We start from the raw sequence: 19227 nt of genomic DNA, 5'->3' as shown, positions 1-19227 counted from the left end.
TAATGAATTTTGTCGATCAAAGTTTACGCATACGAAGGATGATCTATCATTTCTTACTTGTTGGCAACCAGGGCTGTTCTTAAGTCCAAATGACTCGAGCTCGATAATACACCGAAGCTGGGTTCCTGAAACTGTACTAATAATTCATTCTATTCAGTCAGCAATGTGAAATGAATCCGTCTTGGGCACTGCCGTCCTCTTTAATGAAATAACTGTCACTCTAGGGAACGGGATTAATCGCAACAAACATATTTTAAGCTCAAATGAGTGGCCAATTAGTACAATGTATTTTAGGAACTTATGATTTAGTTGAGCTTTTTGTGGACCGTATTTTCCCTTTAAATGAATATCTTCACAGGTTTTCAGTCAGCTCATCGTTAAGTTAATTATTACAAATCAAAGTCCTTGTGTGATAACGTAAACGGAAGGGGTCTTAATATAATAAAAATAAACATGTGGTATCTTACCATCCTTTTATAACTGCCCAGGGAGTTTGTGTCGCTGTTAATTAAAAGATGAAAGGCAACCAACCGTGTTTAAATCAATGAATCTTATTTTGTTGATGCCCCCTATACGCTGTAACCATACCAATGTATTGTTTCCTACTTTATTTAACTGATGATTTTAAAACATTTCATTCAGGAGGTGATCTAGAAAATACTTGCACTGCTTTTCTCAAAAGCGCTGGTTAAAAATTTATCATTTTCCTTACCATTTGGAAGAAGCTTCGTTGTAGAAATTGTCAGGCAGAATCATTGCTCTTCAGTTGGTGATAGACAGATGAAATTGTACCTAAGACTTCCAAAATCAAGCGAGCATGGAAACTTTAACATTTCTTTTTGGAGCGAACGTGAGTTTTCTGTTTTCAAAGTGCGTGATTTTACGTTTCGCCGGATTAAATGAAGAAAAAATATTAAATAAGCTTTCATTGGAATTTTTAAAGTCAACTAGATAAACTTTGATTTCATATCCAGCGACTCGTCCGATCAAGTTGTGCGTCAGATAGATAACCATAATGACCTTCGGTGTTTCATTTTTAGGAAGTGGCTCTTTTCATTTCCTTCAGATTAATGACATTGGTCATGAATGCAGCCCTCAATAACGCAGGTTTGTTTATGCTTTCATGAAACATATTCCTCCTTTTTTCTCCCATGTTTTTTGTTATTAATGTTGAAACTTATATTAAATTCAGTATATATATATATATATATATATATATATATATATATATGAATGTGGGGGTAGAGTCTACCTTGGCATAAAGTGCTCAATGCTGTGGTAGCAGGGTTAAGTATACATAGGTTAAAGAATTATAGAGGACGCATCGATTCTCTGTGACTCTGAGTTTCGCGCCTAAGCGCTCGTCAGACAGAACTTTGTTAAATGAAGAACATACCTCCTTATATACAAATTAGATAAGTAGCCAATTAATTCACTAGAGTGATGATCTAATCTACGTGTGAAATAAGATTCTATAGAGCTATTGTTGGCGGCTTTTGAAATTTGTTAAGTAAAACTTATTCTCGTGGCGACATTTAGACATATTTTGAAATCGTCTTTTAAAAGAAGCTTCAGCTGAACTGAGTCATTTTCTATTACTTTCTCTCAGGAAGTGGTGCTGTCCCAGGTGAATGCAAATCGTACAATGTTTTAAATGAGCCGGGCAGATATTGGAGCAGTTCTGGACATCCTCTTTCATGCGATAAGAACCTTACCAGTGGCGGCTGGTACCGCTTCCAGGGTCCTGCTGGAAAAATGATGGCTACTCATTGTATTCCAAGACAAAGTTGCAACAGCCGCATGGTCGGCTGGATCGGTGGTGGCGATCACCCCACTATAGCTTACCAGAAGGTCACGAGAACAGTATATATGCATCATAAGTCAAGTTGTCAGTTCTTGTCTTACCCTGGGACGGATATACGTAACTGTAGTGGATTCTACGTTTACAAACTGAAATCAACCACCACATGTTTCCAACGGTATTGTGGTGTTAATGGTAAGTGTCACATCAAAAACATAATTTTTTTTAGCTGTATTGCATAGAGCATTTTTTTTGTGCAGATTTATTTATTTTTATTTTAATTAATTTATTTAATGATTATTTGAACACGGTAAAAAAAACCACCAGGTAAAAAAAATTCCAATTCAATGACTAATATCCTAAGAACCTAAAAATCCTAATCCTAACATTGTTTTAACTTATAACAATGTGCCATTTAAAATCTTGATTTCCAGGGATGCCGTGTTTAATAATTATGATTGAGAAGGTGTTTAAATTTGTTCTATGAACCAGACTCTCTTATGTCACAGGCCCTAAGCTATTCCAAAGGATCGCGCCGCTATAAATAAAGCTATTTTTCATGTAGTTAGTTCTTGGAAAGAGGCAAACAAGTTTGTTTACCAAGTCCTTCAGAGGATTGTCTGATTCATTTCACTTTATAAAATTAGACTTGAGATATTCGGGAACCAGACCTTAAAAAGACTTAAAAACCATCAAGGCTTTCTGAATTTAAGGTTGAGATTTCAAGTCTTTCCAACTGAGTTTGTGAAACAAGAAATCGGCATATACGTCATAGTTTGATGAAGTTATTAGACGCGCAGCACAGTTTTTGTAGTTTTTGCCACAATTACCCCAGATTAGGCCGCAGTAATCAAAGTGAGACTAAACTAGTGAGTTGTTTACATTAAGTCGAGTGGATTCGCTTTATGGCTTTATGGTCATTTTACACAGTTTATCAACGTAGGAATACCACGCTTAATTTTCACCGATATATATTCCAAGGGATTTCGCAGAGGAAACTTTTTCAATCGGAACATTATCTATGGAAAGTTCGAGTGTATCAGATAGAGTACTAAATCTTTGACTGGATACTGTTTTCTCATGGCTGGAGGTTGCCTGCGGGGTAGACTGGTATTCTCTCCGCCACCCCGTTTTTATTGGTGTTCATACACTTTGTAACGCGTGGGGGTGGGGTAAGGGGGGTGTAGGGGAATGTAAAGGACAGCTCGAGAAAGAAAAATGGTTAGATATTACACGTTGTACCATTTATTGCAAAAGTAGGCTTGAATGTCCACATTTCCGGGCAGAATAGATGTCTGGTAGTATTGCTTTGATCCAAATTTCTTACATTAATTGTAAAATTGGGAAGTAAAACAAAATCAAGTTGAAAAGGTTACATATACAGTAGAGATACGGGCGGCTCTAAGTTCCAGTGATATGGTTTGGTCTTTCTTTTTAAAAACAGTGTTTCTCTTTATGCGGTTTTAATTATTCTTAAGCAAGTTGATGAATAAAGAACACCCAGGCAAATAAAAGTGCAAAACAATCATGGCGTCCCAAGCTGTTTTATGGAATTTTTCCTATAATATTTAGGTAATTCTATCAATATCTAACGAAACTGTGGACATACCATGTTTTGGTAAGATTCAAAAGTACCTTTATCAGTGCTGATTTAGTATGAAAATTGAAGCACTTATGATGCTTGTGGGTACACGTGGGCGCTTTAGTATTTGGTTTACTCATGATTAGTTGGGCATTAAGCCATTAAGTAATTTCTTTGTTAGAATGATTTCGTCTTCAACAGATGCGAACGATGCATGTTCTACCAATCCTGGCTCAACTGCATGTACCTGTCCATCTGGTTATTCAGGCACTCCTTGTCGAGGTATGTGGGTTATAAAATTGATTGATGGTAGTCACTTCCCTCTAGGAAGCTTGGTTTAGAGCTTCATCGCTTAGAAAAAAATCGAAAAATCGTATATTTCCCTCCCATTTGATAGTTTGTTTTTTGTTTTCGTACTTAGTGCAAATTTGAGTAAAGCTTCACATTTTAGATTTTAAGTGAATCCTAATGAAACGAGAAAGTTGAAATACTTTGGAAGGAAAGCCATTGGTCGTTAATGACGCTAAAGGATTAAAGGGGATGGCCTTTACGATTGATTTCTGCCCAGAATAAGGTTTTGTCCGATATCGATTATATCGCGATTTTTTCCCATCTTCCGATTAAATAAGTTAAAAAGATAATTTCATGGAATTCCCACGGTTAGGAATTGACATAATTTCCTCATTAGTTCTTTTAACCATCTGCTTTGTCCTTGTCTTAGAAAGGACAAATTGTTTATTGGTTTGTTGTCTTTTCCTTGTCATTAGATAACGATGAATGTACCACAGGAAGCCATAATTGTCACTCACAAGCCACATGTACCAATACTCCTGGAGCCTTTATATGCTCTTGTAAAGTTGGTTTTATTGGCAACGGTGTATCTTGTAGCGGTAAGTTAGTTTTGACATCTCTTAAATCTCTCCAGGTTCCCTAAAGCTTCACGCTGAAAATGGTGATGAGGTCTCCTTATATGCAAGTTTAACAGCATACCATATTTGGACAAGAAAAACAACAATAGGTAAAAATGAAAAGCTTGAAAAAGGTGGTGGGAATTACTGGTGTTACAGCCGCAACATTATTTCGAGAAATCCAAGGATCTCGGTATGTTAAGCAGACAAAATAAACCTCTCAAGATGCTAAAAAAAAAGTGGGGGTGGGAAGGGGGCGACTAGGAGAACAATGACAAGAGGAAGGAATTGATTATATATAACTGGCCTCTGTTGTGGAGTTATCTTTCAAAGGTAAGTGGTATGATCAAAGGTAAAAATCAACTTGTCTCATACGGAAGACGGAGTGATTGTTCGGAAATTATTAATAATGTTCACCTAAAACGAACGGAAGGAACTTGAAAATCCCACTTATGGCAGAACTCCGCTACAATTCCTTAATTGCTAGATTGCTTTTAATGTAGAGTTAGTAACTTAAGCTGTAAACTTTTCAGTGAAGAAATCATCATTCTATTGAACAGATATTGATAAGAGTGAGGTATTAGCGATATCAATCTACGCCACCCTTAGCTTGTTATCATTCTTTTAGATATCGACGAATGCACTGATGGTGCCCATGACTGTCACCAAGATGCCGATTGTGAAAACACAGAGGGTGAATTTACTTGTAGTTGCAAACAAGGCTTCACAGGAGATGGACGTCTATGCACAGGTAAAACATTCATACCCTCTGTCCTCCCTCCCGCTATTGGGCGCTTGTTTATCTTTGTCGACTAAAAAAGGGAAAAAAAAGTTCAATAGATAACTTCGTTTAAATATTTTGGCAGCCTATGTTCATCCCAGAGCTCAAAAAGTCTCTGAAAATGTGATTTTTTTTTCCATTTCCACGCAAAAAGTTAGAGTTCTCAAAATGTTATAGTTTGTGTACACGAACTGATTACGTTTCCCTGGCGGCAGATGTTGATGAATGCACAGATGCCTCGCATAACTGTCATGCCAAAGCAGATTGTTCCAACACTTATGGCAGGTTCAACTGCACCTGTTTTGAAGGATATTCAGGAGATGGTGTTACATGTATTGGTATGATAGTTGTTATAAATACTTAATCTACAACCATGCAACCATACACAGTGTTCCTTAATATTTTTGATCGAGATGTCTCTACATTGAAAGTCTTTGTGGCTTTGCCGATACAGTTAATGCCCACAATTACTAAATGATCACCGAAAAAAGCAGGATAGCCAGCCGTATAAAAGAAACACTTATGGCAGGTTCAACTGCACCTGTTTTGAAGGATATTCAGGAGATGGCGTTACATGTATTGGTATGATAGTCATTATAAATACTTAATTTACAACCATGCAACCATATACAGTGTTCCTTAATATTTTTGATCGAGATGTCTCGACATTGAAAGTCTTTGTGGCTTTGTCGATGCAGTTCATGCCCATAATTACTAAATAATCACCAAAAAAAGCAGGATAGCCAGCCGTATAAAAGAAAAAAATAAACAAACAAGCAAAAAATGAAGAGCACAAAAATACAAACAGGAAAAATAAATTTTTTTTTTTTACCGTTTACATCGGCATAATTTCCAAGGAGGTTTTTACCACCCCTTGAGTTTTCCAGGACAACCATTAACCTTACCCATGATACTGTATGGTATGTGGTCACGATTTAGAACTTTGAACTAAAAAAATACAATCCCACAGACATTGATGAGTGTTCCACAGCAACGCACAACTGCCATGGTGTAGCTCACTGTTACAATAATAATGGATCATTCACCTGCGAGTGTAGGACTGATTACCGAGGAGACGGTATTTCTTGTGAGCCCTTAGGTAAGTGAGATAATTCTTCGTTTGACCATCACAAACTAGAACCGATAGTAACCCCCTACAAACGCCTATGAAAAGAAAAAACCTTCGAGGCATACAGGTTATCTCGCTTTAGTGTGATTGACTCATAAAAATGCGTTTAACCAGTTCATTGTATCTCGATCAACAGGAGATTTCCCAGTAACGATTAGGGATATATCCAAGGACAAATATTTGGCAACGACTGTCAAGCGGTCTGAAAAAAGTATCCATCAGGCAATCACCGAAGATCTTCCAGATAAACCTGTGTTGGAAAGTGTCATGGAATGGCGTTTAATCAGTGAACAGGAGCTGGCAGCTTCTGAATCACCAGTGGGAACTTTAGTTAGTCAAGGAACTGCACAGTGGAACATAAATAGGCGATCCGTACCTTCTGGAAACTATCTAGTAACATTTACTGTGTCTATTAGAGTCGGTGATCCAGCATCCTCAGAAACTCTCAAGGCTTTTGATTACGGCTTTATCAAAGTTATTGCAGCTCCTTTGCGAGCCATAATCGATGGAGGAAGTAGCGTTCTTTGGGGTTCTAGAGACGCTGTTACAGTGGATGGATCCCTTAGCTATGATGGAGATGTTGGTCCTGGAAACTCTAGCGGGCTGAAATTTACCTGGTCCTGTTATCGTCTTGGAGATAATACTTCCGTCAGCAATAACTGCTTTGGTTCTTTCAAGGGAGACGTAACTCTAACATCCATAGAAATTATCCCTCGTGGGCTTAAAATAAGACACCCATACGTTCTCAGACTAACAGTGTCCAGAGATGATCGAAGTCATTTCGCCGAAATTATTTTTGAGATAGCAGCTGGTGAGATACCTCAAGTTAGCTTAAGGTATTTTAAAATGATTGTTTTATTCTATTCTTCCTCTCTTTCAGTCGTCTTCTATACACAGTCGTTCCGTTTTGTTAAACCCTTAAGAGTACATTACAAATTGCTGATTACAGTGGCTTTGTTCTACCTTCAACCAATCACACGCAAAGCTGAGGCCTATGTTGACTTGGCCTTAAGCAATGTTAAGTGTGTCATCAATCTACTTTAATTCTCCTATTTTCATGCAGGTGTTTCGTAGACTGTGGTAAAATAGTGTCTGCTTCGAACAAGTTTCGAGTGACATCAGAGTGTCTCAATTCTCCCTGTATTGGTTCTGAGTATATATGGCAATTAATGAGGTTGAATGATGATTCAAAACAACTGGAGCGCATAGCTATCTTACCCAATATGACATCAACTGCAATAAATGCAACCAACATGATTATCAAAAAGAAATCCTTGCAGTCAAGCTCAAAATACGCCCTGAACCTGACTGTAATATCCCCCGGTGGGACAGCAGGATTTGCAGTGCTGGAGTTTGAGACAGCTGGACAGCCCCATAGCGGCTACTGCGTGCCATCGGCCGTTGAAGGTTTCTCTTTGGAAACAAAATTTTCATTTGAATGCTTTGAATGGAAAGATAAAAATAAACCACTATCTTACGAATTTCGCGTCGGAGACGAGCCAATATCCTATGGCACCTCTGCAAAATCTGTTTCAACAGTCTTACCCTCTGGATCACCGGAAAACGATTATCAGCTGTCCATCAACGTTATTATTAAGAATGCTGTTGGTGTGGCTGTTGTAAAGAAGCTCTCTGTAAAGGTAATAATAAAACTGTACGCCTCAGAAGAGGGTTTCTCTGAAAGGACCATCGAATGTACCCAGAGGCGCAAAAGCACAACTAGGATTGGTACGTAGCGTTGAATAGGCTACAAAGCCCTGGGGAATGGTTATGCCCCCTGCACACCAGTTACAATAAAGTTGATGAACCACGAGTACTGGGGAAAGCACAAACGTAGGCGGATAAAACGGGTGAAGTTTTCACCAGTCTTAAATGGAAGAAAGGAAAAGACGAATCAACGCAATAAAAAACAAGTAGTTTTGTTGATTTAGTGACTTCAGTGACCACGATTCGTTTTAAGTACAAGTGAATCTCAGCAAGTCGAGATTGCTGAACCAGTCGAAAGGCGCAAGATATTTTTGTAAAAAGAAAACTTTATTCCGCCATGTATTAAAGCCTTCTAACGCTTGTCCTGTTTTCCAAAAGGTGGTGCCATCGACCCAACTCGATCCTTGCCGTTCACAGATAGAAGAAGTTTCTAGCAAGTTGAAAGGGTTTGTCATTGGGGATGACAGCGACTTGGACAAGTTTCTAAAGAAGGGTGAAATTAGTCAAGCCTCCCAACTTGCTATTACTGTCCTCCAATCAGCTAACGAGGAAACAAAGTGTGGGCAAACGCTAGGCCAACATACCAAAACACTAGTGGGTCTACTTACCGTGATAATATTTTTTTCAAATTAGCGGAGGAGAGCTGTGTATTTGTTTGTTTCTATGCTTTTTTTCCCGATAATCTGCTTGTTTTTTTTAATGTCATCCACAAGTAAGCATCTCATACACTTATATACAAATTAGCTGTTGTATAGTTGATATTAATCTGAAGCATTAATTTCAAAATTTAGTTATCCCTTGTAAGCGTTTTTAACTCCTCAAATCTTTAGATACTTAATTTTCCGGCGTAGATTTCAAGTACCTTGGTGGAGAAGTTCACCTCCATAAAGCCGGAGGACCTTCAGATGTCTCGAACTGTAATGAGTGTAGTAAAACTAGCAGGTGGTAACCAAGAAGCCTCATCTTGTAATGACTGCGGTAATTCTGCGGTAAGAATCTTCCCTTTTCCTCTTTTACACATAAACTGCGACGTATCAGAAAACACATGAATATTGTTTTGATCGCAATCAAATGCCTTTCTTAAGAATGAAACTATGAAACTAACGGATGCCACAACAGAACTACTAAAGTCTGCCCTTGGCGACTTAGAGGAACCATTTTCTGATGAACTGGAAGAATCGGCTGTGAGTATCACCGCGTGTCTAAAAAACGTTCTAAAGTCTGCCCCAGGGTCGAACAAAGAAAGTGGCGATTCAAGGAAGAGCACTGAATCTGAGAAGGTATGACAAAATTAAATTTACGAAATTAAGTAAGTGAGTTGTATTATGTTACCCTGTACAAACCAAACTTAACTTCTACAATTATTTGCAGGAGGATGAGAGTGTTTGTGTGAAGATGTAGATTTAGCCAAGCCTAAAAGGGGAGCTCTTGTTAATTTATTTTCCATCCCTTCGTTATCCTAAAAACTGTAATGAAACTCTTCGGCATAGGCTGTAGAAGAGTTTCTTCAAGGGGATTTAGGGACCAGTCCGGGAAGGGGGGGGGGAAGATGTTCTCACAACTTGCAAAGTGATCGACACATGCATGCTGGTCAGCGGTATCTTCAAGCAGCTAACGACCTTCGTTGTTATTCCTGATGTCGAAGGTAGTGTTTTCTACTTCAGATGACGTGTATGACGCAAGCATCAGTCGAAATTATATTGAGCGTGACGCTTAGTTTCGGTTTGGGAAAATGAGCCAAAATTGAAAGATACGACAGTAAACCACTTCGCGCTAAGACGAGAATTCGACATCACCGGTCGACTGAAGAGTATATATGTGAGGACAGTGAGTCAGAGAAACAATACGCCAGAACCGTATGGGCTTCTCTTATATCTTCTCTTTCAGTCGCCAGGTATGACTGCTTTCCCCAACGTTTTTCCCTAACATTCCAACCTCCTCTGATAAGCTTAGAAAATTAAAAACAAAAATCATTTTCCACTTGTGTTTGAACCTGTTATTTTTTTTACCTTTTCTCTTTTGGCTATTCTTGTTTCATGATCGTCGACTGTCTGGAAATACCCGGCGTCTTTTATATATATATATATCTTTCTGTTATTTAATTCAGTGACCTCTATTGTAACTGCAGATAATTTCCATGATCTAAGCCACTCTAATTACCGAAATACGAAATTTGTCTAACATGTTTCTCACGTTGCGATAGTTTGATTTAAAGGAAGACAAGCTAGAACAAAAAATATCATAATTAAAACTTGATGACAAAGAAAGGCTTAGGATTCAACCATAAAGACATGCAAAAAATTTGAGATAATACATGGTTTTACACCTCAGACCATGTTTGAAATGTCAATCCGTAATAAGTTATCTGGATTGGGCAGGGTGTGCGTGAGAATAAGCTCTCTTGTCTGTATCATTAACTTGCTAATCGCTCCTGTTGCAAATGTTTTGATGAGGTTGGGCTATCAGGACAAAGGAATTGAGGATTTTTATAGGCGGTGAGTTTATTCAAACCTGGAAACTATCATCGTGAAAAGCCAAACTTGTGCCTGGTAACTTATTCTTATTTTGATAAACTAGTTTTAAGGATACAATGTTTTATTAAATAACTGATGTATAGACTGTGCATAAAACTTTAATTTGACTATACTTTTATAGCCAATTTCAAACCTAACACACAATAAATTGTTAGTAGGATCAGAGGAAAATTGATGTGCGATACATCTGCAGGAATTCAGGTAATTATTTTAGTTACATGAAGATTAACTGATAATAGGAGAACTAAGAATATTCAGAAGAATATAAAATTTGGTTGAAAAATCAGAATTCGGCACAGGCCGGATAAATAAGATTCTCAGAAAAGGAAATCTGCATTAATGAAAAAGCCAAATAAACTTTTTTAACACCTGCCTGTATTTGTATCGCACGTAGTAGAGTCATTTGACATATTGGTAATCCTGGTTTTAATTTTGAAAACCCACGCGCATGCAGATTTACTACAAACCTGTAGTTTAAGCCTGCAGTGACTACATATTTTTGATGCACACCTCAGAAGGAGAACAAATAAATTTCAAGTTTCTATTTATTCAGTTTTGGTGAATTTGAGTCAAACATTCATACGACGACAGATTCAAGAAATTTTCACAGCTAATTTACAGGGTTAGCCTACCTGGAACAATAACTTTCACGTACAAATGAAATCCCTGTTTAACAAGAAAAAAATAATCAAGAGTTGGTAATTATCAACAACCCAGGGTCTGCCTTTAATTTAAAACTTAAGAGAGTGCTTAAATATAGAAATTTGCTCATGCGCAAAGGAACTATCTGTAGTAAGAGAGCAGGCTCTCCTTGCTTCATTTAAAAAATACCGAGGTTATCATCTTTCCACAAGGTCAGTGGACAATAATGAGAGTGAATGAGACTGATAGTGTCTATGTTATTTGAGCAAATATCCAGAGGAGGTTTAAAAGTAAGATATGGTCTGCATAACTCTCCTATTTTAAGTTAATTATGAACTTATAAAGCTAAGACATTTATATTCTTGCTTTGTGCATTATGTGGTCATATGCCTTGTGACGAATTCCTCACATCAAAGTTATTTTTGGTATAAGCAATGGCAAGAAACACCATGCACTGTTACTATTTGAGCAATAGTATTTAATGCAATCTAAATAATAATATTAAATGTTACAATGTGGTTACTTACACAGCCAAATTATATAATAACACAATTCCGAACGAAGGAAGTCAGGTTATCGACTCACCTGCTTCAACTTTTGAGTGCTTAAGGTGCAGAGAAATAGATACGGTAAACAATTACACTTAATACAAAGCTGAAAGTTGAAAACCTAAAAGACACACATCACAATCATCAAACCCTATGCATCCCAGCAAAAATAGGGTTGTTAAGCGAAGAGGAAGTGGCTCCATGCTTTGTGAGACAAATCATTTCCTGAGCTCGAACGAATCGAGTAGAAAGCATGAAAATATGGCGCTGAAAAGTACCATGACCAAAAAATGAAATTCACTCCTCCCGCAGTAGGGCTAATACAATTTTATCCGTCAGATGTTTTTCACCACACACTTGAGGTCAGTAATTTAATTCTCAGATTTTTGACGGGCTCTCACATGAAAAATTGACAAACACAAATAACCGTGCTATAATTAATTTAAAGATAACCCTGTAAATTAAACATCGCTGACTCAATCTAATTTTACTTCAATTTTAGGAAAGGCCATTACTTCGGTCTTAGGGTAAAACACACATCTTCGCTCTGCTGGTATCGTTGCTTTGCGAGTTGATCATAGATTGCAGAATACTGAGAATTACTGTTAAACTACAACCTCACTGGTTTGATTTCCTGCTCAAAATATGGGTTACAAATTATTTTCTTATGCGGCTTACATCTATCACCTACGCGAGGCCTCCGTGTTATACCTAGCTGTGTGGTACGCTGCAATAAAGTTCAGCGTTCGAGTATGCTTACTTTATTATCCTTTGCCGGTGTCTTCTGGCGCACGCTAATTGGGTATCCAAGTTACTCACACAATCGCGCCTGCGCATTACCTTCTCCTTCACTCTTCCATTACGTAATGGCTAATGCCGTTCTCCGCGCATATGAAAAGTAGTAAATTGTTCAGTCGGTCGTTCGGTCGTCATAAGTCCAAATTTTTCGGCCTGATGGGTTACTAATCCTATTATTTCCGATAATTATAGGACTACGCTGCGCGCACTGTGAGCTCAGCTATTACGACAAACATTATTAAACAAATAACACTTGCAAAGGCTTAGTCAAGGCTTAGCTAATTCCTCAGACATCACATTTAGTGGAAAATTTCATTAGGTTTTTTTTTACTACAGGAGAGTGTGAAAAAAGCTGCTGAAAAATTGGACGCTATGAATAATGCATTTTTCACCCGTCTTGTTCCCTCTGAAAATCTTGTCTTGAAAACGCCTGGCTTGACATCGACCCTTAAGAAGGTATCTGCTGACGGTATAAAGGGTCTTAACATGGAAGATGGACCAACAAAATTTAAACTACCAGGAAACCTAGGGAATATGGTTGATGGAAACATTAATGCAAAGGTAAGGATTTTTAAAGTGTAGATAAAGAACAAACCTCGCATTTCCAAATTGGATGTCATTTGAAAATATCTGTCAACGCTTTTAGCGTTGCATCAAAGGTTTGAACCTTTTGTTTAAAATTACTCTCCATACGCCACTCATTGCTCAGAAATTGTATTCGATCCAATAGCTTTGATAACTAAGTGTTTTGTAACACTCTTTGAAGTTTCTCAGTTACAATGAATAGCTTACACATTCTCTACTGCAGTACTGTGAAAACGTCATGCACATAAACTCTGAAATGTTTCCCAAATACATTACATTGTCAAATAATACGTGGTATATATATTGAAGCAGGTTAAGTTTCTCTTTTGATAAATTTCGTTTAATATTTTTGCCTTAAATCAGCAGAATATTGATTCTTAAAGTGTGAAAATACTGGTTTAATCAACTGAACTGGTAACCTCGGGGAGTTTCTAAAGCGGAGAGTTTCTAAAGCTGATTTTTCGAGGGTCAGCCCTCCGTCAGAGCAAATAGTCTTGCTAGTCAATTACGCCTTTTACTTGAAAGAGTATAACTTCCGTGTTTTTGCAGATGAAAAGTGCTGACTTTAATCCGTTCTCTTGGGACAATAGCAGCAAGAAAGTCCAGTCCAGTGTCATTAGCCTCGAGCTTCAAACGGAAAATGCAACAAGACTGAATGTTTCAAACCTCGATGATTACATTGAAATAGTTATACCTATTTCCACCCCTCCTTCAAATACCAGCAACGGATCAGAGCATTATTTTCTAAAGCCAAACAAATTGACTGTGAGGAGGTATTACGCAGATCTAGCAGATGTACCTGTTTCCATCAGGCTGGGAGTGGCAAAAGAGGAGACATTAGTTAAGATGCTTGTGAAATTTGCGTCAAAACCTACCACAGAGGACTCTGACCTCAACTTTACGCTAAAGCTCACGTCAAAGTGCGGAAATGTGACAAAGAGCGAGGCCAAAGAAATTTTGTGTATTCCAGAAGAGAGAATAATTACCGTACTTCCTACCGAACCAAGTCACATTTACATAGGTTTATTATTGGCAGAATCGAAAAATGCAGGCAAAAATTCCAGAGAGAAACGGTCATGCTTCGGGCATGGTCGCCAGAGACGATCATGCGTTGGCGTCAAAGATCCACCTCCGAAAGGGATCCTTCAGACGATTTTACCTCAATATAACCCACAAACTGATGTCAACTACACGTTGACCATAACCCAGTCAAGTTGTTTGTATTGGTCTGAAGAGGAGGAAAAATGGACATCCGATGGTTGCAAAGTAAGTATGAATCCAGTTATGATTTCAAATAATGACTTATAAAGGGAGAACCGACTACATTATCCTACAAAGTGAGGTAAATTTCGGTACGAAATCTATAAACATGTACTGATGGCACCTATTTCTTATATTTCCTTGGCAGGTCGACGTGGGCTCTAACACCACGCATCTCAAATGCCTCTGCAACCATCTGACGTCTTTCGGCGGAAACTTCATTCAAGCTCCCAATCCCATTGACTTCGACAAAGTTTTCACGGAGTTTGCGCGACTTAGCGAGTCGGGCAACATCTCAGTGCTCGTGACAATTGCATTTGCGTTCCTTATTTACTTTGTAGCTCTTATATTTGCAAGGAGGGCTGACAAAAGAGATCAAAGCAAGGTATGCATTTTAATTTTGTATGTAATATTTACGCACAAATCATCCTGCAGTAGTAATACAGTTAAGAGCTTACGATGAGAAAATCAGTAGTCTCGCGTTCTTTCTTCCTTTCTTTTCTTTTCTCATTACGCTGTGTACCAAAGTGCAGCTTTTTCTTTACACTTATCTCTTTATTGCCCTTAAATCCAAAGATATTGAAGATTCTATCAAGCGATGTGAATGGAAATTAAACTGTCTTTTATGTAGGTGTTTTCGCTGGACATTTTAATAGTTTGGGTGGGGAAAATAATACAAAGTTGTATCTCCCAGTATCAGCTCAATGATGTAACTATTTTTATGGGACCACCACCGGGTTAACAAGGTAAACTATGTTGTAATTACTTGTTTTCGCAGATTTTCCCACCGCCACAGATAAATCTTGTTGAAGAAGGAACGTACTACTACGACATGGTTATCAGCACTGGTGTTTGGAGAGACTCAGCTACAACGGCAAACGTAACGATTAGCATAAAAGGAGACAACAATGAACATGATCTCATCACTCTTCAAAAACATGGTGATTTACAGGAAGTTTTTAGTCGAGGAAGTATAAATGGTTTTGTTCTGGTTACAAACGAGTCATTAGGAAATCTAAACGAAATAACTTTGGAACACGATAATTCAGGAGAAAGTCCATCTTGGTTTGTAGAAAGAGTGGTAATCAGAGACAGACACACAGAAGAACGCTGGGTGTTCCCCATAAATAGATGGCTCGCACTCGAAAAAGACGATGGGCAAATAGAAATTAGTATAAAAAGCAAAGCAGCTACATCCTTTTCGGCGGAGGTGAGATCGCGCTTTGGGAGAAAGATAGCTGACAGCCATTTGTGGATGTCAGTCTTTGGTAAAGCGTGCAGTAGTACATTCACGCGCGTGCAAAGAGTGTCGTGTTGTCTTTCAATTCTCTTCAGTGCAATGATAGCCAATGCCATGTTTTATAATATTGGCGGGGAGTCAGCGGGAGCAATACAAATTGGACCTTTCAAGTTCTCCTGGAGACAAATAGTCGTTGGAGTACAGAGTGCTATAATAGTCGCACCTGTAAACGTTCTGATTGTGTTTCTGTTTAAGTCTAGTAGAACAAAGGAGAAGAAAGAAGACAAATATAAAGATTCATTTCAAGCACAACAGCTCGTCGATGAAGTAAATGGTCAAGGCTGTATGCTGCCATATTTCTGTGTATACATCGCTTGGTTTCTCTGCTTTTTCACCACTATGACAGCAGCAACATTTACGTTATTTTACAGTTTAATGTGGGGTAAGGAAGTCGCTGAGCAGTGGCTGGCCTCCATTCTTATTTCCAATGGACAAGACGTTTTTGTCATGCAGCCAACAAAGGTCATGTTAGCAGTTATTTTAGTTTCCTTTCTTATGACTAGAAACAAACAGGATGATGTGGAAGAGGGACTTGTTAAAGAGGGTGAACTCCAAAACGATGATGTGGATATTTTGAGTGACAATCCTAAAGAACGCTTTAAACAGAGCCTCATGGAGAAAATGCGCATACAAAGCAGAAAAGAGGCTCGGTTAGCAAGTACGGCGAGGGAAATTGTCCTCCATTTGTTATTTGTGTTTCTGCTGTCAGTAGTTTCCTATGGCAACAAGAATGAGAATCGTTTCTTGATGACAACAGAGATGAAAAATACTTTCGCAAGCTTTGATCTGGTATGAACCACTTTTTTATATCTTTTAAAATTGAAAATCGATGAAATTAACGATCACAGTGATAGTGATAATAACGATACAGCTATGATGGTGATAGTGGCGCTAATGATGATGATATCGATATTTATAGATAGAAATAACGATAACGATGATAAGTAATGGCAACTGAATTGAGTGGAGTCCAATTCGGTCTGTAATCATGGAGTGATTTATTGCTTACAAGTATGATTACTAAGTGAATGGGACCAAACAAATTTCTGTCCACACAAATTATGACTAAATTAGAGAAAAAATTCAGCATCTATGATAACTTCTCAAAAGAAAAGAGCAAACAAAGAGAGAAGCAAACATTAGTTTTATCCCAAGAAATGCGCGGCAAGGGCGTGCACACATGACGCGTCCAATTATACAGACAAGTCGCGCACACTGCCCAAAACATTTATGCAATTGTAAGCATGACGCGTACATTGTCCTAGTTAATACTCACATCGGGATAATGAGAACCAATGAAATTCGATAGTTCTGTTAAATAGAGTCTTGATTACAATGATCATGATGACATTTATTTCATAATGACTGAAGAGGTGTACTGAAGAAGTGAACGGTGTAGTCGCAGTGTGTTTGGGACGGGTACTTGAGAGACCTGATCAGACAAGGCTAATGGAGCCTGCTAATACTCATGTTAGTTCGCTTTTTTCAGTTCTTACCCTTTTCAATCGTTTTTTGATTAGAAGAGGCCTCGTCATAGGCTAACATAAGTAAAGGCGGCAATATTAAATGCAATGTGGAAGCTTGATTATGTTAAGTTTCTGAATAACATATCAATCCCTTTCATTTAATTTCACCTATAATACAAGTAAATATTTAGTTCCTCAGTCCAGTTATGTGAACTTCTTTTTGTGTTCCGTGTTAAGGTGAATGATTCCCAGAGACTGTCGAGATGGCTGGCAAAGCAGTTTCTACCAAACGTATACAACCAAGACTGGTATAATGGCCTCGAAGAGCCAAATGATGTTTACATCGCTAATAAGATGTCCATATCGATTGGCATGCCTTGGATGCGACAGCTAAGAATTCATAAAAGTGCGTTTGGTTATAATTATAGTTGAATAAATTGCAAAACTATTTTTAAATAATTAACTTTTTCCCGATTCGTTTCATACTTCTATGATTCCTATTTTTTGTATTCTGAAGGTCGTTGTGAGTCACTTTCTGAAACTATACCAGACTGCTACTACGACTATTCTCCAGAGATAGAGGACACAACAGAGTTGAGTCTTCCAGGCTGGCGGCCACTTCCCTTAAATGCATCCTGGCCAAAGGCACTTCGAATTTGTCCAAAACCCTGGCGTTACCAGACAGCTGAAACGCTAGACACTGATCCTGTAAAAGCCGTGTACAACACTTATGGAGGAGGTGGCTACGTAGCTGTCTTGGGATATGATGAGCAAACAGCACGTGGCGTTTTAGATGAAACCGTTGGCCATGGATGGCTTGATCGAAATACTCGTTCAGTAATCGTGGAGTTTGCAGCGTTCAATTTTAATACGAATTTAATTAGCATTGCTACGTTTATTTACGAAATGATTGCGGCTGGTGCAGCCTACACGGTTATGAGGGTGGATACTCTCGAGTTGTACAGCACGGAGTCGGGGGCTCTCATGTTTTATCTCATCTGTCAATTTTTATTCTTGGCAATGGTGCTATTCTACCTCATCATGATGTTGTTTCACCTTTACAGACAACGGTTGGGATTTTTTAAGTCTTTCTGGAATATGGTTGATTTCTTGATGATCATCTCTTCTACAATGTCCGTGGCGTGCTACATGATCAGATCCAAGAAAATCTTAAACAGCATCAATGCAATCAAAAAAAATCCTTTCGAAATAATTCATTTTCATTCTGCTTTAAGTTGGGCTAATTGGGAAAATGCCTCTATTGCTCTTGCGATTTTTATGGTTACAGTGAAGCTTTTAAATCTTATTCGTTTTAACCCTTATGTCATATACTTGTTCTCGTCTTTCCGACAATCTGTAGGCTACCAACTGTCATATTTGGTTTTCTTTGCCATAGTATTTAACGCTTTTGTTATATCAGGAATGCAGCTTTTTGGAGGAGTAGTTTATCATTACTCTAGTTATCTGCATGCTGCCATTTCGCAATTTGAATTTCTGTTGGGAAAGGCAGTCCCAATTGCTGATCTTCGCAAAGATAAACCTTTTATCGGTCCAACTTTTGTTCTTTTGTTCATGTTAATGATGACGATATTTCTTATGAATATGTTGGTATCTATCCTGAACGAATCCTACACTGACGCCAAAGATAACGCAGAAGAAAGTTCAGAAGAGCTTGAAATGGCGCATTTCATTGGGGAGCGTTTCATGAACTTATTCCAAGAAGGAAAAAGGGGACCAGAATTTAAATTATTTTGTGACGAAACAACTTTTGTCAACATGTGTCGTTCCGACGCGGAACCGTTCTGTTTAAACTCTCAAAGTCTCCTTAATTGTACGGAGGAACGGTTGGGAAAATTAGATAAAAGAATAAGCGCAGTCATGAGACGCACAGAGAACATCGATGGTGATGAACTAGAGGAGGAGGAAGAGTTTAATTATCTCCTCGTCTCATTGATTGATTCTCATTGGTATTAATATACGTTTACCTTCATTTTGAGCCGACTTTAGCAGGAACCAGCTTTTTCAGATCTCGATTCTTGATAGCTTCCGTCCCTTAAGTGTGAATTAGTGACATAATTATGTTGGTGGACAAGCACGATCATCTCCACAACAGGAATCTAGAACACGTTCAATTTTTTTTTTTTTTTTTTTTTTTTTCGGTTTTTGATTCCTTCATCATAACATGC

At 38.2% G+C, this 19227-nt stretch overlaps 1 protein-coding gene across 1 annotated transcript; it reads left to right on the top strand.

Moving 5' to 3' along the window:
• Positions 1 to 1082: 1082 nt before the first annotated feature.
• On the top strand, positions 1083 to 19126 carry LOC136282553 (polycystin-1-like protein 3). The gene is made up of 18 exons (XM_066170215.1): positions 1083 to 1107; positions 1610 to 1996; positions 3585 to 3665; positions 4151 to 4273; positions 4920 to 5042; positions 5288 to 5410; positions 6043 to 6171; positions 6338 to 7037; positions 7265 to 7841; positions 8287 to 8502; positions 8760 to 8897; positions 8994 to 9188; positions 12767 to 12991; positions 13565 to 14281; positions 14424 to 14681; positions 15072 to 16364; positions 17279 to 17447; positions 17559 to 19126. The coding sequence occupies exons 1-18, from the start codon at positions 1083 to 1085 to the stop codon at positions 19013 to 19015; spliced, it is 6936 nt and encodes a 2311-aa protein (XP_066026312.1). The 3' UTR covers positions 19016 to 19126.
• The last annotated feature ends 101 nt before the right edge of the window (positions 19127 to 19227 follow it).

Source organism: Pocillopora verrucosa, chromosome 7 (genome assembly GCF_036669915.1).
Source record: "Pocillopora verrucosa isolate sample1 chromosome 7, ASM3666991v2, whole genome shotgun sequence".
Lineage (NCBI taxonomy): Eukaryota > Metazoa > Cnidaria > Anthozoa > Scleractinia > Pocilloporidae > Pocillopora > Pocillopora verrucosa.
This window is presented reverse-complemented; position numbering and strand designations above follow the sequence as displayed.

Bases quoted from the DNA above. Each gene is read 5' to 3' on its own strand.
- LOC136282553 (XM_066170215.1), top strand. From the start codon at position 1,083: ATGAATGCAGCCCTCAATAACGCAG. The intron at 1,108-1,609 runs GTTTGTTTATGC...ACTTTCTCTCAG, and splicing joins TGCAGCCCTCAATAACGCAG to GAAGTGGTGCTGTCCCAGGT. The intron at 5,411-6,042 runs GTATGATAGTTG...ACAATCCCACAG, and splicing joins AGATGGTGTTACATGTATTG to ACATTGATGAGTGTTCCACA.